This window comes from Coloeus monedula (assembly GCF_965178545.1).
Source record: "Coloeus monedula genome assembly, chromosome: 24".
In the NCBI taxonomy this organism is placed as follows: domain Eukaryota; kingdom Metazoa; phylum Chordata; class Aves; order Passeriformes; family Corvidae; genus Coloeus; species Coloeus monedula.
Window position 1 is genome coordinate 5,941,373 of NC_138804.1, and position 22,845 is coordinate 5,964,217.

Here is a 22,845-nt window from a genome sequence, read left to right on the forward strand (position 1 = left end):
ACAGAACTCATTGGGCAAAGGAGTTCAATTTTTTAAAAAATCAATTCTTATCTTTTATCCTTATTGACACAGATATTAAAGGAGTGAATTTGCACATCCTGCCTGTGTCCACACAGGCTATAAAATATCAGCCACCTCCTGGATCAGGCCTATCCCTCGCACCAGCTAAAGGCTGATTTTCCAGAAAGTTGCCCTGGATTTGCAGCTTTCCCAATCCTAACCCTGAGCAGATTTCCCATGGAGGCTGAGACTTCAATGGCTGCACTTGCTAAAGCACACACCCCTGAGTATTTCACTGCAAGTCACCAGTCCTTTGCTTCCAGCCCTGATTCCTGGATTTTTTTCCCTTTCCCTGGAGAGTTCCAGAGCCCTTTTTCTCCGTGTTTCATCTCCTGGCTGGACCACTGGGACATTTTCTGCTCCTGACCACACACCCCACAGGATGTCCCGGCAGCAAATCCCTGAGGGACATCCCTTGGGACATTTGTGACATCCCCAAGAGCACAGGGACCACACCCAGCGGCTCCCCAGGGATGCTCAGCCCCTTCCCCTCCTCCAGGCCGCTGAGGAAGGGCCCCAGCCCTCCGGATATTTTGGGAATGTGTCCATCCCTGTGCCCTGCAGGGAATTCTGCCGGGGTTTTCCACCAGCTGGACCCGCTCTGCGCCTTCCAGGGGAGGCTGAGGCTGCTGGAGCTGCAATAGCAACAAACTGTGCAGCCCTTTAAAGGCTGGGGGGGGACACATTTAATATATTTAATTTATTATATTGAATATATTCGCATGTGCAGTAACCTCGGTGCTGTCAGGGCTGATTTAAGGAACTGAAAATGAATTTATTAAAGACCCTGGCTGAGGCCATGGAGCAGTCTGGTGTCTGGGAAGTGTGAGTGGCCCAGACTGCGAAATGGGTGTCTCCAGCCAGCAGCACCGGTGTCCTTCACACAGCTCCCTTTAAATTCAAATGAAGCTCCTCGTCCCTTCTGACCTCCAGGCAGAGGCAGCAGCAGCCACCCAGAGCTGTTCCACACATTTTGTCCAGAAATTCTGAGGAATTCTGAAAGCAACCAGGATGGGAGAGGGTGACGTGAGTCTGAAGGAGGGCAGAAAATGACTGGAAAAGGGGAATGTCTGCACAGGGGGCATTAATGTGCCAGCACTGCCCCTCGTCCCAGCTCACCCCGAGCAGCAGCGAGAGAGGGGAAGGGAAAAGCTCTCCCCGACCTTCCTGAAAGGGAAAACAGCTTTTCCTTCCTTTCCTTCCTGCCCAGAAAACAATGCAGGAGCTGCTGAGCCTCCTCTAGAGACCCTCTTGGAGGCCACGGTCACAGAGCCCCACCTCAGCGGAGGGGAAGAGACACCTCATTAAAGAGGCACCTTTAGACCTGCTCCAGAAACACCAAATCAGATAAATCTCTACAAACCAGATTTCCAAGGCTGTTGTTCCCATCAGCTAAGCGAGCACACACACAAAAAAAACCCAAAAAAACCCAAAGAACCTCCCAAAAACCCCCCAAACAAACAAACAAACAAAACCCCCAAACCAAACTCGTGGATTTGCTTTACAATAATAATAATAATAAAAAATTTTCCCTGCAGCTCTGTAACTCAAAGGAACAGCTTTGCTTCCAGTGACAGAAAGGCACAAAAAAGCAGACAATTAGTGAATAAGGGGAAATATTTAAAGCATTTTCTGTTGCAAAAGTTTTCCCAGTTCTTGGAACACGGAGATGGATTTTGTGGAGTGGGAGGGGTGGGTGGTGAGGTACATTTTAACCAGATAAAGATCCTCATTAAAAACAATAATAATAAATAATAATAATAAAGACCCATTTAACTGCTTCCAGGCTGCTTGAGAGTTTAGAGCATTAGATCATGCTGGAGAGATCTCCCCCCGCCAAAACGAAGCCAGCTCCACAGACCTCCCCCTGGAGCTGATGCCGAAGGCTAAAATTAACTCTGCAAAGCTGATTTCTAAAAAAGCTCCGTGTTTGTGCAAGTGCAGCCTGGCAGGAGGGAGAGAGCTGCAGCTTCTGCATTCTGCAATTCCCGGGGCTGCCAAAGCCACCCAGGAGCCGGGGCCCGGACCAGCCCCTCCGGAGCGGCTCCAGAATGAGCTGGGAAACACCAGTTCTGCAAAGCCCCAGCTCCTCCAGGTCACTCTTGCTAAGAACCAGAGTTTGAGATGGCTTAAAAAAATCACTGGTGAGGGCATGAGCAAAAATCCAGATTTTCCTCCTACCCCTGGCGGGGATTTTTTAAGCAAACTCAAACTCTCGTTTGCAATAACTCCCCATCACCAGCTGATGCTTTTATCAACACACTCAGGGCTTTCCCCCCCCACTCTTCCCGAGGTCCTTGTGCCCCCAAAGAGCTTTTCTCCCATTTCTGGGCAGTCTGAGCATGTCCCAGGGCTCTGCCCGTCACGCCCTCCCAGCAAAGAGCCGTTCTCATGCAATTCCAAGTCACCATCATGCAACTATTTATCCATAAACCCCGATCCGGGGAAGTGCTGCCCATTCCATGCATCCATAGGCAAATGGATACTTTGCCATTCAAATCCCAACAGACTGTTGATGATTTTTTTGGTTTTTGTGGAAGGAAGCATTTCCATGCTCCCTTGCCCATGCCAAGCGGAAGAAGGGAAGTGTCCATGGGCAATGTGCAGTCAGAGCTGACAGATCGTGGCCTTCAAGGGAGCAGAGATGAAGAGCAGAGCAGCCAGAGAGGTGGTGGAGAGGATGGTTTGGGCCCAGCACCCTGGACAAAAGCCCTACAGAAGCATGGTGGGGAGTGAGGTGAAGTGACGGGAGAGGCTGAGCGGGTTCAGCTCTCCAAGGGAAACCTCGGAACGAAGTCAAAGCAAGAGGGGAAGAGAAAGGAAATGAATCAGAAACAGCTCCAGGATGGGAGGGAGAGGAAGAACCGTCGCTGGGATGTGCAGCATGAGAGCCTGGCCTCAAACCCGGTATCACTTCCCGTTCTCCCCCAGTCCCAGTGATCACCAGCACGTTGTCACCCAGAAATCCCCCGCCAGCCTTCCCAGCAAAGCCACCGGCTCCAGGCACTGCCCACCCCGAGTCACCCGCTCCGGCCACTTCCCTTGCCCTCCTCTGTCACCTCTGGGCCAGCACCCATGGCACAGAGCACGCAGCACCCAGTGCCGCTCCCCACACCCACAGCGTGCCCCTGCCTGGGTGACACCGGGTCCTTCCCGCCTACTGAGCCCTCCCAGCTGTGCCACCTTCTGGTGACAGACAATGGGCATTTTAGAGCATCCTGAGCTGGAAGGGACCCACAAGGATCACCCAGGCCAGCTCCTGCATGGGACAACCCCCAAAATCCCCCCACGTGGCCAAGGGCGTTGTCCAAAGGCTCCCTGAACTCACAGATCTCTGTCAAGCTGTAACTGAGAAACTGAGCCCCACACCTTTACCCCAACACTTGCTGCCACCAGAGATTTGTCCAACCCACGGTGCCAGACCCTACAGGAAGTTAAAGGCACTTCTGGCACATTTGGGAAGTCCCAAACCCCATTTCTCTTGGAATAGACTTTTTTTTTTGGCCTGTGGTTTGCAGGCTCCTCCTGGGCTCACTCACACCCTCCCTGAGGCCATGGCAGAGAAGACCTGGTGGCATTGATGGCTCGATGTCCTGGGATGGAGGTCTTTAGGGAAAAGGTCCCTTGATGTGACACAGAGAATGTGGAAGCCACATGCAGCTGCAGAGGATGAGAATGGGCAGATCTGGAGAGCACCAGCAGGAAAAGCCACCCAGAGCCTGGATCCAGGGGCTCGGCCAGGAGCCTGGAGCTCCTGCTCGCGTTCTGGGGTGGCTTTGTTAGGAAAGCCCTTCCAGGGGAGCTGCATTTCAGGATTTTTCCCTTGGAGAGAAGCACAAGGAGGATGGCAGCAAAGCTCTGCTGCAGCGGAGCTGCTCCTCTTCCGGAAACACCAACCAATTTCCAACTCCCTCATCCCCCTCCCTCCAACTCCTGGGCTCTTGCAGCCCCTGGGAAGGCCTTCCCTTGCCCTTTGCCAGTGCCCCCCAGCAGGCTGGCAGAGCCACCGCACTGCGCAGAGGAGCTGGGAGCTGGCTGTGGCTTACCTTTGGTTTTAAAAGCAAAGTTACAGTACTTGCAGACGTACGGCCTGACGTCTGTGTGCGTGCGAATGTGTTTCTTCAGCATGCTGGGTTTCTTGCAGCGAATTCCACACTCCTCACAAACATACTTCCCTCTTCCACGGCCTCGCACATACACATACTCTTCGTTTGATTTGTACCTATGAGCAACAGGTGGCGTGATAAAGGGGAAAAATAAAAAAGAAAAATAGAAAAAAAAAAAGGAAAAAAAAAAAAAAGAAGATTCCCACCTCAACAGAAGAAGTCACAACTTTGCTGGGTTAGTTCAGCGCGTTATTGACACCACAGGTCTTGGTTGCTGTTTGGTAGCTCTGGGTAATTAGGATAAATGCAAATTATCATCCAAAGCTTGTGCCCAGATGCCTCCAGACACCTGATTCCTCTGCTGGAACGTGTCCTCATGTCCTGCATGTGCTGCTCTGTGCACACCAAGAGGCTGAGCTAAGTCACAGGGGCACCTCACTGTCCTGATGTCCCCGTCCTCAAACACACACTGAGGCACTCAGGCCAGTCTGGACAGAGTTCATCCCAGTCCAGCCCAGCTGCCTCTCTCTCCCTGCCTTTTAAAACATGCCCAGCACCGTGCAGGGCGCTGGGCAAACACATCCCAGCCAAACCTCCTGAGACACCACCTCCCACCCGCTGGGGCTGCAGCAAGAGCCAGCTGAGAAGTCACTGATGCCACATCTCCCTCTGTGACCCCCGCACAGCCTGAATGACACACCCAGAATGGACACAAAGAGAAGAAAACACCCTTTTTTAAAATAAATAAATCATGCTACCACTAAATGTAAACCCCGCAGAGTCCAGGCTGTTTTATCCTTGGCACAGGATCACGATTTAGTTCTACCCAAGAGAATGAGGTTGGTCATCCTTCTTTCCCATTATATATTTGATTTTCTGTCCAGGCATTAGCGCACGGGGAAGGCTGCAGGATGGGGGGTTGAAAAACCCTTGTAAGACTGAGACAAATCTCCCGGCCTCCTGCTGCTCAGCAAATGAAGTCTGCAATTTCCTGTGCTCACAGCACAAGAGGAATAAGGTAACACGAAATTGCTCCCCTCAGATCTTAAAGAGGCCAAATTTTTGAAGCATGGCATTTCTTGCAAGTCATTTTTCTACCCAGGAGGAATTAAGTCTGGTCTTCAGAAATGTCCAAACATCCACCCTGGAAAAATCAGGCTGTCTAAAGGCTCTTAATAGGAGTTCCAAAGGCATCCAACACCATCCGTCAGGTTTTAGTATCTTCCCAACGAAGCCCATTCCAAACCAGAAGGGTGAGAAAACAGCAGCCAGACTGAGGAGAAGCTCGAACAGAAACAGCTGCACTGGAATAGGTTGAGCACTCCAGCAAGTGAATATACAATAAATGCTAAACTCTGTGTATTTATAGCAAAGAAAAACCATTTAAAGTCATTTAAAACTGAGTTAAAAAAAATACACAAAGATCCCTGATCCAGCCCAGAACGGACAGGATGGGAATGGCACGGCCTGCACAGGGTGCAGCCGTGGAAACTCATCCCAGCCACCTGTGAGGGTGCAGGTAGAAGCGGGAGAGTCCCACCGCGGGCATTCCTGGGTCTCCCACACACTTTGTTCCATTCCCTCAGGAGGAGTCCGGGCAATTCCAGCTCCAGGGGGGTGTCTGGGGGAGCTGCAGCTGAAATTCAGGATGATCCTCCTGGGTGCAGGAGGTGAGCTGGGACTAAACCCTTCTGTGCTGCCAGTCCTGACTGAGCCCCACAGAGACGTGGGAGTGGCTCAGAGGGGGATGAGCTGCTCACGAGTTCAAGGCATGAGCTCACGGATTCAGGCTTGGACACGGATTAGAGAAGAGAGAGGAAATCTGGGTGTTTAGATGGCCCCAGTCTGCAGCAGGAGCACAAACCAGACTAAACCAGATCTTGGTGCCCAACGTGCGGAGGAACAGTTTGTGTTTCCATCCTTGGGCGCCATCAGGAGTTCTCTAGATCCTCGCCAGGCTCACCTGGCGGCCCAAGTACTTTATTTTATCTGCTGTGACTGAAGTGGCAGCAGTGCCACCCCATTGTGGCCATTCCCAACCATCAAAAAAAACCCCAAAACCCCTAAAAAAGCCAACATCAAAACCCATCGTCACAAGGTTCTCATTATCTGGGCAGAGGGGGCTGAGCTGGTGTCTGAAGAGCTCACAGTGTGCCCCAGTCTCCATCCCAGTATGCCCAGTTACCTCCATTTAACCACACAGATCCCACGTAACTAATTCTTAGGGATGGCTGATGTCCCTTCTTCATTCAGCCAGGGACTTAAAGCATCAGAAGGAGCAAAAGGAATCGGGAATCCTGATTTTTTTTCTGTTCAGATTTGTACTGGAGGCTTCCCTCTCTGCCTCCTCCCTGCCTGTCCCTGTGCTGGGAATGACCCGGCCATTTAAAACCTGGAATTGCTCCTTTATCAGCCTGGTACTTGCACCGCCCCTGATGACACCCTCCCGTGGAAATGTCTTTGTGTCCCTCCCTCCCTCGGCCTCATTAAAGCCATCGGGGCTTCGTTACAAGGGACAAGTGATTTAATCTGGAATCAGGCACTGCACTTCATCTGACACTCCGGCAGGCTCCAGCACAGATATTCCCCCACAGCTCCCCGAGTCCACGTGGAAAACAGGCAGGGAGAAGGGAGAAAGGTGAAAAGCAAGTTAATCTTAAGGAATCCCAAACCAAAGAGGAAGAAAGCAGGAGGTGACAGTGCCAGAACCCAGAGAACGCTGCTGCAGATGCCATCTGCCTGCTCCGAGGGCTGCGATAGATTTATGGACATAATTCCTTCAATGTGATCCTGGTTTCCCTGCTCCTGTGCCCATCTGATTTGCATCAGAGAGACAAATCAGCCACAGCTCGCTCTGTGTGAAGCTTCACCCCGGGCAAAGGATCTTCCCCGCTCCGCAGGGTTTGCTGCAGGCACATCCCGTGGACAGCCACAGCTGGGGTTTGTCAGCACATCTGGGCTTCTCTTCCCGAGCACTGTGGAATTCACAATCCCAGCATTAGCAGCTCCCAAGTCCCGCAGTACCTCGCTCCCCTCCAACATGGGCATGGCTGGGAACACGGGGGGTTAATGGTCACTACGAGCCCAAAAACTGATTTGGGAATTGTCCTTTCAAACAGACACACACACACAGATAAAAATTCAGCTATTTGATGCATTTTTGAAAGGTTCTCTTGTGTGTCTTGCTGGCAAATTTTGGGCCACCACCGCAAAGCCTTCTCAGAGCAGGAGGAACGGGCACAGCCTCTGCAGTGCTGGTGTCACCCTCGGCAGTACCAGAGACCCAACAGCCCCAGAATGGGCCGTGGCTGTCAGGAGGCACAGGAAACCCAACAATGGGAAAACACAAGCCTGGCAAAAGCTTTGTCTCAGCTCCTTCCCTTCAGCCGAAACCCAAACCCACGAAGCATTTATTCCTTCGCAGCCTTCAGGAGCTTTAGTTCTCAGTATAGGCTATTACAAATTCCTGACCAGCCTTTTTAGCCACAAACACTTCTTTTTTTCCCCTCAGTGCTGTGAGCCACATCCAAAATCTCCATGTGGCTGGAAACCACAGGATAAAACCCTGGACAGCCAGGGGGGAAGGAAGTTTGGTGGTTGGCAGGCGGCGAGGCAGAGCAGGTTTCTGGGGGACTCATTGCTCACGGCTGGGCTGAATCACCCCTTCCCTCCTGCTTCCTTCTCAAATCTTTTTTTAAATTCCACCAGGATTTTACCTCGCCTTGCAAAAGCTTTGCTGATGTGGCCTTGCTGGTCACAGCCTGGGCACAGTGGTTACATTTTTAAAATTGAGGTGGGCAGCCTTAATTCTGTGAATTCCCACAGTTTGAAGCTCGCTGCTGTCTCAAAGAACACCCCTGGAGGCTCTCACAACAACTGAAGAAGTATTTCCTCGACTGGTTTTGACATTTGATAAAGTCCCTTGTTTGCTTTTTGGGTTTTGGGTGCACAGGAACAGGAACGGGATATCTGATCCCTGTCCTGAGCTGCTGGGTTTGGTTCCCTGTCAAGTGAACCAAGCTCTGCAGTTGTGGCCTTTGGTGTCAGGTTTTGGGTTTGTTGATGGCCCATTTCATCTGTCACCAGGCTGCCCACTCATCTGGCTTGGCTAAATCCTCGGGAAGTTCCTGACAGGCTGCTCTGGGATTAACTGATCTCATTTATGCTTTGTGTCTGCTGCAAAATCTGCCAGGTCACGGATAAATGTGTAACCACCACAGTGCCACTAATTACCGACCATTAATTGCCTTCCTCACAGCTCCCTACACAATGATCACTCTGAACCCGAGCGTGCAGCAGAATTCCTCAGCCTTTCCCATGGAATCCCTGGGGAAACACCAGCTGGGATGACCACACACAGGTGTGTCCTCAAGGCCATACAGTCACCGTGAGATGTCCCCTCGCTTGTGCCAAGCTCCAGCAGGGCAAACAGAGGGATTCCTTTACAAACCCCACACCAGACAATGTCATTTCCAGGTTCCTAAAAGCATCCCAAATCACTCCAGCATCCCAATTTCCCAGACAGAGATATTGCAGCGAGACAAACCAGGCGCTTCCAGAGAAGCACAACAAAGCTGGGTACGGATCCGGGAGGAGCTGGCACGGAAATCTCCTTTTTCCTGGCTGGAATAATGGATCCGTACAGACAGAACGCGCCAGTCGTCAGGGAAACTGCACAGAGGGTGGGAGCTGGGTGAGGGACGCACTCACAGGGTGAGGGTGCGACTGCCACCATCAGGGGCATGCCCGCAGTGTGAGCGTGTCACTGTCACCATCAGGGACACACTCAAGGTGTGAAGGTGTCACTGTCACCATCAGGGGCACATTCAAGGTGTGAGGGTGTCACTGTCACAACCAGGGACACGCCCTCAGTGTGAAGGTGTCACTGTCACCATCAGGGACACACTCATGGGGTGAGGGTGTGACTGTCACCATCAGGGGCACATTCAAGGTGTGAAGGTGTCACTGTCACCACCAGGGACACACTCATGGTGTGAGGGTGTCACTGTCACCATCAGGGACATGCCCGCAGTGTGAGGGTGTCACTGTCACCATCAGGGGCACATTCAAGGTGTGAAGGTGTCACTGTCACCACCAGGGACACACCCACAGTGTGAGGGTGTCACTGTCACCATCAGGGACATGCCCGCAGTGTGAGGGTGTCACTGTCACCATCAGGGACACACCCACAGTGTGAGGGTGTCACTGTCACCATCAGGGACACACCCACGGTGTGAGGGTGTCACTGTCACCATCAGGAACACACCCACGGTGTGAGGGTGTCACTGTCACCATCAGGGACATGCCCGCAGTGTGAGCGTGTCACTGTCACCATCAGGGACACGCTCATGGTGTGAGTGTGTCACTGTCACCATCCCCGTGCCCCCAGTCAGGTGTCAGCAGCTCAGGTAGGGTGTGGCACTGGCAGGGTGGCACTGCCCCAGGTGGCAAACCGAGCCAGCCTCAGGGCAGGGCCCGTCCCCTGCCCCAGGCACAGCGCAGAGCACCGGGCTGTGGCTTGCAGCGGGATTTCGTTTAGATAACAGGTTAGGGTCGATCCCGAGGTAAGGACGGGCTTGGGGAATCACAGAAAAGCTGAGGCGTGAAATCTTCCCCTCTGAACTCCAGCTTTTCTCCAGCAAAGAGAGCACCTGCCCAGGCCCTGAGTGGCCCCAAAATGCTTTGGGAAAGGGTGCCAGAGGCTCTCCCAAAGTCCAGACACAAACCCACAACCTCTCCCTCACCCACCTGGCCTGGGAAGGAGCCCAGGTGGCTCCTTGCCTTTCCCAGTCCATGTTTGGGCCTGGCTGTCCCACACGTGCCGTGTGGTGGCACTGAGGATGATCTGTCCATGACCTCCTCCAGCACCGAGCTCAGGCCTGGAGTCCCCTGGATGCTCCTCTGACCCTTCTTGTGGGTCACATTTGGGAACCTCTGGTCCACTGTGACCTCCCAGTGAGCCAGGATTGCTGGGAAATGGTGGGAACTGGCTCGGTGAACATTTCTGCCAATTCCATCCAGCCCCAGAGCTCCGTGTGTGTCTGAGTGGGGTCACAGACACCATTTCCCTTTGGATTATGGGGCTTCCTTCTGCTCCCAGTTCTTCTCTTCCAGTTCGGGGGGCTGGGGACCCACAGAAAACTGATCTGACTGTTAAAGAGTGAGGCAAAGCAGCCCCTCAGGATTGCCCTCCTGAGGGATGTCCAGCCTTCCTGGACTCCTGGGATTTCCCCCTGAAGGATGTCCAGCCTTCCTGGACTCCTGGGATTTCCCCCTTGAAGGATGTCCAGCCTTCCTGGACTCCTGGGATTTCCCCCTGAAGCATGTCCAGCCTTCCTGGACTCCTGGGATTTCCCCCTTGAAGCATGTCCAGCTTTCCTGAACTCCTGGGATTTCCCCCTTGGAGGATGTCCAGCCTTCCTGGACTCCTGGGATTGCCCTCCTGGAGGATGTCCAGCCTTCCTGGACTCCTGTGCCTTTCAGGATGGCTTCCCAAGGGATTCTGACGACCTCAAATCTGCCCTCAGGGAGCCCAAGGTGGCAGCTCTGCCATTCCCTCTCCATCTCACACAGCGCAGAGCACCACAGAATGCACCTCAATCCAGCAAGAACCCCCAAAGGCACAAATAAATGGGATTAATGCATCCTGCTCACTTCTCTCTGCGGGAATTCAAGCACAGACAGGAGGAGGAGGAGGAGGGATTTTATGGCACTGAAAAGAAAACCCCAGAAATGATCACCCAGGCCTGAGTGAGCCTTTCTGCTTTTTATCCTGTCCCTGGTGGGTCCCCACAGCTCAGATCCTACCCAAGGCAATTTTCCACATTCCTCCGAGTGGGAAACAATGAAGTGGGAGTGTCCCCACAGTGCCCTCCTGGTGACCACAGCTCTGCCAGCCCGGCCTCGTTGCCACTGGGGCTGAGTGGGACATGCCAGCCCCTCAGAACCACGGCCAGGGCACTGCCCAGCAGCAGATCAGTGATGGTCCGGCTTCCCTACAAAACATGGACACTGGCAGAGTCCACATTTTGCTGGAAAACCCCACAGGAATTGCTGCCTGTAGCAGTGCCCCGGGAGCAGCCAGGCCACCGGGACAGGGGCAGGTCAGTGCCACCAAATCCAAGGAAATCTCTCCTGATGTGACCCCATGACTGCATCCAGGGTCGGTTTGGGGTCTTTTTTTTTTTGCTCTGCAAAATCCAAATGGTGCCAGCAAACCAGAAAAACGGGGAGGGAAACGAGATGTGTGTGAGGGGGGTGGATGCAAAGGCGAATTTGGGAGGAAGGAACATGAAAAGTGAATGGTTACACTGAAGGACAGCCAGGAAAAGGTCCGGGGACACGTGATTATCTGGAAAAACGCACGGGATGGTCAGGATGGAGGGACATTTTTATGGACAGTTATCCTGAGAGCAGCAGAGCGAAGGCAGGGAGTGGAAGATTTCAGCTAAACGTGAACCAAAGATGGAAAATGTCTTCAAGGAGCACCAATGGAAGGATTTGATGCCCTTCAGCCTTTAAAGCACCTGCCGGGCCTCTGCTCCCTGCTGTAAACCCACGGGAGGGGCTCACAAAGCTCTGACATTTCTGTCACACCCAGAGCTGCCTCCAGAGGCGGCGAAACCAGCGTGGAAAACATCCACCAACAACCCAAATCCACCCAAGGAGCTTTCACCGGGCTAAAAACACAGAAAGAGAACGACTTTTAATGGCATTTCTCCATCAGCAAAAGCAAATCACTTTGCCGTTTGGGTTTGGAGGAGCGCTGTGGGCTGCAGGGATGGGAGGAGCTGGGAGCGCAGGAGCTGCTCCAGGGCAGCTGTGCCTGATCCACGACCCTGTGCCTGATCCCTCATCCTGTGCATGATCCCTCATCCTGTGCCTGATCCCTGCTCCTGTGCCTGATTCCTCATCCTGACCCTGAATCCCTCATCCTGTGCATGATCCCTCATCCTGTGCCTGATTCCTCATCCTGACCCTGAATCCCTCATCCTGTGCATGATCCCTGCTCCTGTGCCTGGTCCCTGCTCCTGTGCCTGATTCCTCATCCTGACCCTGATCCCTGACTCTGTGCCTGATCCCTCATCCTGTGCCTGATCCCTCATCCTGTGCATGATCCCTGACCCTGATCCCTGACTCTGTGCCTGATCCCTCATCCTGTGCATGATCCCTGCTTCTGTGCCTGATTCCTCACCCTGACCCTGATCCCTCATCCTGTGCCTGATCCCTGACCCTGATCCCTGCTCCTGTGCCTGATCCCTCATCCTGTGCCTGATCCCTGACCCTGTGCCTGATCCCTGACCCTGATCCCTGACTCTGTGCCTGATCCCTGCTCCTGTGCCTGATCCCTGACCCTGTGCCTGATCCCTGACCCTGTGCCTGATCCCTGACCCTGATCCCTGACTCTGTGCCTGATCCCTGACCCTGTGCCTGATCCCTGACCCTGTGCCTGATCCCTGACCCTGATCCCTGACTCTGTGCCTGATCCCTGACCCTGTGCCTGATCCCTGACCCTGATCCCTGACCCTGTGCCTGATCCCTGACCCTGTGCCTGATCCCTGACCCTGATCCCTGACTCTGTGCCTGATCCCTGACTCTGTGCCTGATCCCTGCTCCCGGAGCTGCCCCTGCAGGAGTGTTCAGGACAGAGCCTGGCCCTTCCTGAGTGCACTGAACCCCGCACAGAGCCAGCACCGGGGCTGGCTGTGGATGGAGAGCTGCGAAAGCAGAGCGGCTTCACCTTCCTCCCCTCAGTGTCACGCCTGAGTGAGGGCCCAGTTCCATCTGGGCTTGTGGCACCAGGCCTCCGCTGGCCTACCAGAGGTGGAATTGCAGCTCTGCTCGTTCGGGCTGCTCCGCAGCTCCATCCTCTGCACGCTGCAATCACTGAATTGTCTCCACAAACCACCACGAAAGCACAAAAGCCCAACGCGAGCAGCCCCACGCTGCTCCAGGCAGGCTGCAAACCCGGCACTGGCGGCTCAAACGCAATTAGGGAGGGGAGCAGAGTGAAAACATGGAAGTGCAGGGCAAGGTGAGAGGATTTCAGGGGAATGGGAGCGCACTGTCCCTGCCTGGTGCTCGGCTTCAGCCACCAGAGTGTGAAAAATGCAGGGTTGCACTGATTGAGTGCAGGCACTAATTAGTCCCTGCTGGGCTTCCCTCCCATTAAACCCAATTTTGAGTGCAGGCAGGAAATGCAGGAACTCCCCAGCCTCTGTTCAGGACGGGGATGAGTGTCCCTGTCCCCAGATGATGCCACACAACAACCGGAGAGCTCCAGGAGAGCCCCGAAACCCAAACTGACCCCAAACTCCTCACCCAGCTTCTGCAGAGCCCTGAAACCCAAACTGACCCCAAACTCCTCACCCAGCTTCTGCAGAGCCCCAAAACCCAAACTGAATCCACTCACCCAGCTCCTGCAGAGCCCCAAAACCCAAACTGAACCCCAAACTCCTCACCCAGCTCCTGCAGAGCCCCAAAACCCAAACTGACCCCCAAACTCCTCACCCAGCTCCTGCAGAGCCCCAAAACCCAAACTGACCCCAAACTCCTCACCCAGCTCCTGCAGAGCCCCAAAACCCAAACTGACCCCAAACTCCTCACCCAGCTCCTGCAGAGCCCTGAAACCCAAACTGACCCCAAACTCCTCACCCAGCTCCTGCAGAGCCCCAAAACCCAAACTGACCCCAAACTCCTCACCCAGCTTCTGCAGAGCCCTGAAACCCAAACTGACCCCAAACTCCTCACCCAGCTTCTGCAGAGCCCCAAAACCCAAACTGACCCCAAACTCCTCACCCAGCTCCTGCAGAGCCCTGAAACCCAAACTGAACCCCAAACTCCTCACCCAGCTCCTGCAGAGCCCTGAAACCCAAACTGACCCCAAACTCCTCACCCAGCTTCTGCAGAGCCCTGAAACCCAAACTGACCCCAAACTCCTCACCCAGCTCCCGCAGAGCCCCAAAACCCAAACTGAATCCACTCACCCAGATCCTGCAGAGCCCCAAAACCCAAACTGACCCCAAACTCCTCACCCAGCTCCCGCAGAGCCCCAAAACCCAAACTGACCCCAAACTCCTCTCCCAGCTCCTGCAGAGCCCCAAAACCCAAACTGACCCCAAACTCCTCACCCAGCTCCTGCAGAGCCCCAAAACCCAAACTGACCCCAAACTCCTCACCCAGCTCCTGCAGAGCCCTGAAACCCAAACTGACCCCAAACTCCTCACCCAGCTTCTGCAGAGCCCTGAAACCCAAACTGACCCCAAACTCCTCACCCAGCTCCCGCAGAGCCCCAAAACCCAAACTGACCCCAAACTCCTCACCCAGCTTCTGCAGAGCCCTGAAACCCAAACTGACCCCAAACTCCTCACCCAGCTTCTGCAGAGCCCCAAAACCCAAACTGAATCCACTCACCCAGATCCTGCAGAGCCCCAAAACCCAAACTGAACCCCAAACTCCTCACCCAGCTCCTGCAGAGCCCCAAAACCCAAACTGAACCCCAAACTCCTCATCCACCACCACAGGGGCATGAAAAGGGGAGAAGAAAGGTAGCAAAGAGCTGCTGCAGGGTTTGCAATGCCAGGGGTGTGCTGGCAGCTGCCCCCACCTCTACAGGCACACTTTGGATGGGTTTTTGGATGTTTTGAGGATAAATTAAAGCTGCATCACTGCCAGTGCAAGGCTGGGGGGTATTTTTGCCCGCCCAGCACCACTCAGACAGGTTGGACCACAATAAAAAGTCCACATGGGTGAACACTCACACTCAGCCCTGGGCAGTGCTCCAGCAGCTCCCTTGGAAGATCAAACAGAAACAGAATAAAACACCCTATAAAAAAAGGAAAAAAACCAACCAGCGACTCATCCAGCTGATTCATAAAATATTCATAGGGAAAGTCTGGCACGGAAATCCCCACAGACGACCTGTCCACTCCCTGAGCCTCCCCAGCACGGATTGACCAATTTCCGGAGGAGTGACATTAATGACCGGGGCTGGCTCCGGGTGACTCCGGGCTGACACGGACACTCCTGGCTCTCCAACAGCTCCTTTGCAGCCCTTTCTCCCGGTGCTCTGGCTGGTTCCACTGCTGGTTTGTTTAATTCCAGGCTGCTCTTGTCCCTCTGTCCCGCGTCCTGGAGGGGAGGGCCGGCTCTGACTCCTGGCCTTACTATAGGGCTTCGTTCCCCCCTGCAGGATCTCACTTCAGGGCCTCTGCGGCACTTGTTGCACTGAAGAGATCCTAAAATTCCTGCATAAATTGTTCTGGATTGAGGTCAGTTATGGAAACAAATCCACAGGAGGTCCCAGAGCTGCTCCAGGGCTGGAGCCCCTCTGGAGCCAGGCTGGGAGAGCTGGGGGTGCTCAGCTGGAGAGGAGAAGGCTCCAGGGAGAGCTGCGAGCCCCTGGCAGGGCCTAAAGGGGCTCCAGGAGAGCTGCAGAGGGACTGGGGACAAGGGATTCAGGGCCAGGAGCCAGGCAATGGCTTCCCAGTGCCAGAGGGCAGGGCTGGGTGGGATCTTGGGCAGGAATTGTTCCCTGGCAGGGTGGGCAGGGGCTGGCATGGAATTGCCAGAGCAGCTGGGGCTGCCCCTGGATCCCTGGCAGTGCCCAAGGCCAGGCTGGACATTGGGGCTGGAGCAGCCTGGCACAGTGGGAGGTGTCCCTGGAGTGGCACTGGATGGGATTTAAGTTCCCTTCCAGCCCAAACCATTCTGGGATTCCATGAAATTCCCAATGTCAGCGGCCAAGGGCCTCCATCCCCATATTGCCCCACTGCTCTTTTGCATGGCTGGGAGCTCCAGGGCCTTTCCCTCCTCTCTATTTTTAACCTGCCCCAATCTACTCAAGAATTTATTTCAACACAGCTACAAACATTCAAAGAAATTATCCCTGTGAGGTTTTGGCTCCTGAAATACATAAATTCCCTTTTTTTTGGGTGCATTTCTTTATAAAGAACCCCCAATTTTTGCCAAAAATGGCCCCTTTTCTCCAGGTTGGATCCATCGCATTTTATCCACCTCCACATTCATTTCAAGCAGCTTTTTTTCCCGTGCCATTTACTGAATGATTGGTGCCATTAATTAGCATTTTTCACACTTGCCGACTGCTTCGTTTGAGAAGCAGAACTTTCAGCAGCCCAGCAGAACTCCAGTGCTGCTCAGAGTCAAGCCCATTCCTCACAGGAACCTTGGCTTGAGCTGGTTATTCCTCACAGGGCTAACCACCACTGATTCTCCAGTCTTTAATTACTCCACTCATTAACTGCTGAAATGCACCCACTGAAGAATTCACAGGTCTGGGGTGTAACAGAGCCTCGTGACAGACAGATCCTGGCAGCGAAAAAAATCAGCTTTATGGGGTGACACTTCCCCAAGAGTCTGAGTTTTAGATGAATTTTCTTGGGCTTTCCATCCCCTCCCAGCCTGACTGGGACACACTGAGGATGCTCAGCCCCTCTGGGCCGGGCTGGGCTGGGCTGGGCTGGAGGATTTATTTCCTGAGGATTTCTTCCCAAAGCTGCCTCCCTGACGTGGTTGTGTCCTGCCCGAGCTCTCTGTGTGGTGCTATCCAGTCGATTTTCTGAGGTCTTCAACACAGAAAACATATTGTCAGGGCTCTCTGATTCTCTGATTCCAGGGGGGGTCCTGGTGCTCTCCTTGGGGGCACATTGAGTTTTTCCAGGTATTTAGGATGCAGCACTGGGAAGTTCTGGTTTCAGACCGGTCCCAACATGAGTCGCAGGAACAAAGCTCAATATTCAGCCATGGGACAAGGTGAGAAACCACTGATTGCAGTGAAAATGCCCCAGAACTGCATTTTCTCTGCTGTCACCACACCAAACCTTCTTCGGTTCACCCTAAATATCCCATTTACACCTTCCACCCCACAGGAACACAGGGGCGGCTCCTGGGGACAGGTGCCACTGCCCCTCTCTGCTCTCCACTGCCACACCAATCCATTTTAAATTATTAAAAAGCAGAATTCCATCATTTCGTTCGAGAAACACCCCCAGATGACCCTTCACAGAAGCCTGGGTAGGACATTTTCTCTAATATTCTGTCCAAAATGACATTTACATTGTCACAACCAATTATTGCCTCATTTTCTGCGGTTCCTCTGCTCTCTGGGATCCCTGACCCCTAAATGGAGCTGTCCCATCCCCAACCACTGGAATTACTGGGAGGAAGCAGGAAAAGGAAGAGTCATTTCCTGACTTTTACAAGCAATCTGTGGTGCAGCAGCCGATTTCGGGAGGTTTTTAACACAGAAATATTTCCCTGATTCTCTGATTCCAGCAAGGAAATGGAGATGGAGATCAACAGCACCTGCCGTTATTCCACAGTTCCCAAACTCATTCCGCATCCCAAGAATAGCCAACATCACCGGAGAGCTGCCAGGGAATGGCAGGGAAGGTCCAGGAATGCCAAGGGATAAAATGAAACCAATTTGCACTTTGAGTGGAAAATGACATTAATTAAAAATTAGGAAATAGAAAATGTCATGAATTAAAAATTAGGAAATACTACACAGAGGTTTGTGCACTGAGTCTGAGCGGTCTGATCACAGCTGAGATGACCTTTCAGATTTTGAGTTTAGTGTTGACAAGTTTGGGAAGAAGCTTTCCAGTACCTTAAAGGGGCTTTTTAAAAAGGAGGCAGAGGGATTTTTTTATAGGAGCAGGAGCCAGAGAACGGCTTCCCAGTGCCAGAGGGCAGGGCTGGATGGGATCTTGGGCAGGAATTGTTCCCTGGCAGGGTGGGCAGGGGCTGGCATGGAATTGCCAGAGCAGCTGGGGCTGCCCCTGCATCCCTGGCAGTGCCCAAGGCCAGGCTGGACATTGGGGCTGGAGCAGCCTGGCACAGTGGGAGGTGTCCCTGCCCATGGCAGGGGTGGGATTAGAAGAGACTTAAGTTCCCTTCCCACCCAAACCATTCCATGTTTCCATGATTCTAAGTGATGGAATATTTCCAAATTTTAGTTCATTTTTTAACATCAACAAATGCACTTTATTCTGAATGTTTCTAATCCCTGGAAAGGGAAATGAGGAGCCTTTTGGCACTCACTGGAGTGAGTGAGACATGAACTGCAGTCTGAGCTACAGAACCTGGCACTGGAATAGAATTTATATGAATAGAATTTATTTTAATGGAATTTGTTTTGATGGAATTTGTTTCAATGGAATTTGTTTTGATGGAATTAAGGACTGGAAGACCCTTCCACTGACCAAGTGCCCCTGGTGGCAACAGATCCTCCAGGATCCTTGTTTCCTCGCTGTCTGGCCAGGAGATCCATTTAAATACCCCAAATACTCCCAGTGACAGGAGGGAATTCCCAGCCCTGGTTTGTGTCAAAGTTGTGAAGTATTCCCCAAGATGACCCAAAAGCATTTCCCGGTGCCGCTGCCTCACTCGAGTCAACTTCAAAAGCTGCAACTCCTTTCTCCCAGGAGAATAATCCAGGGATTTGTGGTCCCTTCCAGCTTCCCTTCAGCCTCAGCCAGCTCCAGCAATGCTGACCCTGTTGTTTTGAAGGGATGGAATGGGAAACTCTGATTTTTCAGTACAAATGAGCCACAAAACCGGCTCAGACCGAGCCCCTCCTCTGGGCTCTGTCTGCTTTGTCACATCCTTTTGTTTCCCTCTCATCCCACGGGGGCTCAGCTCCTCTTCCTGGAAGTTTTGCTGGAAGATTTTGGCCTGGATGCTCTCGAGGTGACCTCCTGCATCTCCCCTCCCACTGCTCCGTCAGCTTTGGGAGTTCCACGGGACGAAGCCCTTAGGGCGATGAAAGGAAAGAAAAGTTCCTCTCCACCAGCACAGGCTGGAGAGTTCTCCTTGGGGATTGTCCCTCTCTGAGAAGGGGCTGAAACCACCCCGGAGGGGCCCAGGGCTGGTCAGGATCTGTGTTTATCCCCAGCCTTTTGTTCCTTAGCAACAGAGACCCAAACATTTCTCCTTCCAGCAGCTCCAACCCCACAGGGAATATTGGATTTCTCCTTCTCCTGCAGTGCCAGGAATACCCATCCACAGCCTGCTGGCACAGCCTGAACATCCCAAAACCCCGGCCATTCACAACAACCCAATCCCCATCCAAGGGTTGGCCCCGTGACGCTCTGGAATAACAGGAAGGGCTTGTATTTCTGAGGATTTGGGATGTGAACTTGGCATCCTGCACATGATGGAACAACTCCTTCAACACACAGACTCGGTTCCCAAACGCCTTCACAAGGCAGCCCAGCCAACCCCGCTGCCAGTGCCCGGAGAAGCTGCAGCAGAACCTGGAGGATTTTCCAGAAGAAATGGTCCCCTTTGGAGCCTCAGGCCCTTCCCTGGGTGGGGCTGGCAGCAGAGCCGAGCCCTCTGAGGTTTCTCGGGATGTGTAATTCCCTGGGGCTGCCCCCGAGGTGCTGGAGCAGATCCCTGTCCCTGCTGGCAGCATCCTGGGCGTTCCCCACCAGCTGATCCTTCTGGGATCCATCCTTGGAATTCAGAGGGGAACCAAGCAGTTCCACGAGTCTGACACCTCCCTGAGTGAGGCCCAACTCCCCAGGGAAAGCTCCTAATAAATAATTACAATAATTAATGATGATAGGCTGGGTTTATTTCCACAGCACGGGAGCCAAACAGCCTCTGGCTCTACTGAAACACAGCACACAAAACCCAGCCCAGCTGCCCCAGCCCTCTTTTCCTGAGGTAACAAAACTCCACAACAGCACAGGAGAGACAATCTGAGAACCAGCAGCAACAAAAATCCTCAGAAAGTACCAAAAAAATATCAATTTCTGCTCTGTTCTTGCCCTCATCACCACTGGGCATAGATGGCTGATGAATTTCTGATCTCCAGATATAAATACCACTGACAGAATTCCCAGAGCCACTCAGGTTATTACAACCCCTCGGCATCCCAGAGGATCTGATGGATTGGGCTGGGATTATCACCTCTGAGCAGCCCACCCCATCAACCTCCATCCTGCTCCCCAGGACCTGGGGGCTGTAATTGTTAATGAAATTCTGTGCCTTGCTCTGGCGGAGAGAGAAACACTCCGAGCCTCAGACACAGCCCAGGCCCTTCCCCATCGCTCCGACTGGATCCGAGACAAACCAATTTGTAGGAACTGATTCAATTATTTCTCATTTCCTGCCTCCTGTCAAAGCCAAGCGAGGAAATGAGGAGCGATCCCAGCGAGGCCTGAGATCCCATCGGTCCCTCTGGACAGCAGGAACTGGAGGAGAGGAAGTTCTGTCCTGCAAAATTTCAGATCAGTTCTAGACAGGTGAGAGATTCCAGGTGGGCTAGAGGGGCTTTGTCCCTCGGGCTCTCATCTGGACTAAGGGATTTGGGGGTTTTAAACCCTACTCATCCTCAGTAGTACCGAGGAAGGACCTGGATTGTGGAACACCTGCAAAGAGGCCCTAAATCATCAGTCCTGCTGAATCCATGAGCACCAGGATGCTCTTTTAGCACTCCTACAGTCAAAATGTGGGGCCCAATCCAGGCTGGTGGAGGGTCTGGACACAGGAGAGATGAAGGCAGGGCTGGGCACAAGCTGGGCTCACCCATCCCAAAGGACTCCTTGCCCAAGTGCCTGAATTCCTGCCAGGCTGGCACCTCCCTGCCCACTCTGAGAGCCCCTGGGTGACAATCCCCAATCTGCCCAAATCCCACATCCTGAAGGACCAAACCCCATCAGGCAAATTCCAACCCCCCTGAGGTTTTCCAGGGCTGCTCAGCCCTGGAGGTGCCCCTTCCGCCCTGGGAGTCGGAGTCACAGCTGCCAACTCCAGCTGGAATTAGGCTGGGATTTCCCTCGATTTCCCTCGATTTCCCTCGATTTCCCTCGCTTTCCCTCGATTTCCCTCGCTTTCCCTTGATTTCCCTCTGCTGCTGCTGCTGGAGGAGCAGCAGGGAGGGGGAGCAGGATCCTGCTGTTCCCTACACATCATCAAAGCAGGGGCTGGGGCAGCTCCAATCCTGCAGGAAAATCCATGGAGGGAAGCAGGGCTGGACTCCATTCCCGGGGACGAGGATGATGATGAGGATGATGATGATGTGTGAGGAGCTGAGCAGAGCCAAAGCTCTGCAAAGGACCTGCACTTCAACCCCCTCAGCTTCTCACTCGGAGCTGAGGAACACCCGACACCACAATTAGAGAGGGAAAAATCCTGGCAAACCCGTAACACCATTTTCCCAGGCATTTCCCTGCAACTGAACCTAAAAAACCCCTCAAACTGATTGCTGTGCAGAAGGTTCAGTGTAAATAGTAATAATAATAGTAATAATAATAATAGTAGTAATAATAATAACTATGAATTTATTATTATTATTATTATTATTATTACTATTTCTATTACCATTACTATTATTGCTGCTGGTCACACTGATAATATTAATATTATTATATTAATAATAACAACATATATATTTATAACTAGCTATAGTTATATATACCAATATATTATATATTAATATATTTTAATACATATATCTGTGTTGGGGTTTTAAGAGTTCTAGGGTTTTTTTCTGTTAAAGGAATTTTTTATCTGTACCATATATATAATATGAATATATTAAATATATCTCTTCATATTATATGTTATAGCTAATGAGAATAAAATAATAAAAGCAAATGGAATAAAATAATCATATACTGTAATATAAAATAATAATGCTAGTAATATTCATATATATTGGTATATATAACCATATAACCATAAAACTATAGCTAATTGTATAACTATATATGTAATATTAATATTAATATTAATAATACTATTAATAATATCTTTTGTCACATCAATAATATTAATATTATTATATTAATAATGACATATGTAGTTATAGCTAGCTATAGTTATCTAGTTATAGAAACCAATATATTATATCTGAATATATTTGAATATCTAAACCATATGTTTAATATGAATATATTTTATATATATCTCTCTTCAAATTATGCATTATAGTTAATAATAGTAAAATAAAAGAAAATAGACTAAAATATTAATATGAGAAAAGAATTATAAGAATGACAACAACCATATAACCATATAACTCTAGCTAGTTGTATAACTACATATGTTATAAGAAAAATAAAAGTAAAAATAAAAATAAAAATAAAAATAAAAATAAAAATAGAAAAGAAAAAGAATATAAATATAAATACAAATATAAATCAAATAAAAATAGAAATACAAATAAAAATACAAATAAAAATAAATAGATTTTTTAAATCTAAAAAATACAAATACAAATAAAAGTAAAAATAAAAATAAAAATGAAGTAAAAATTAAAATTAAAAAAAAATAAATGATATAATTATGACAAGAGCACACTCTTGCATATCTTAAGCAGCACCCAGGCATCCCCTGTGTGATTCCTTTTGGAAGTCCCTCAGCCACGGAAAGCCTCACTGAGATCCTGCCCTTTTCCCAAACCCTTTCCCCAGAGTTTCACCGCTCCGGACCGGGGATCTCCGGCACGGAAATGTTTTCCTAAGCCCCGGAGCTCAGCGCTTCTCACGGGACCAACACCACACACGGCTCAGGAAGGGTCTCCCCGCTCCAGAGGGGACCCCCACTTCCCAAGGATGCGGCACCACCCCCGGTTCCTGCCCGGGCCATGGGATCCCGCTGCTCCCGCTGCTCCCAGAGGTTTTCCCGACTCGGGGGTGAGAGCAGAGCC

General features: G+C 51.7%; 1 protein-coding gene across 1 annotated transcript in view; it reads right to left on the bottom strand.

Annotated features, from left to right (window-relative positions):
• HIVEP3 (HIVEP zinc finger 3) overlaps positions 1 to 22,845 on the bottom strand; it is a 64,744-nt gene that overhangs the window by 15,594 nt on the left and 26,305 nt on the right. Inside the window, exon 3 of the mRNA XM_082296707.1 lies at positions 4,107 to 4,282. Within this exon, the coding sequence (XP_082152833.1) occupies positions 4,107 to 4,282 (176 nt within the window). The remainder of the gene's footprint in view (positions 1 to 4,106; positions 4,283 to 22,845) is intronic.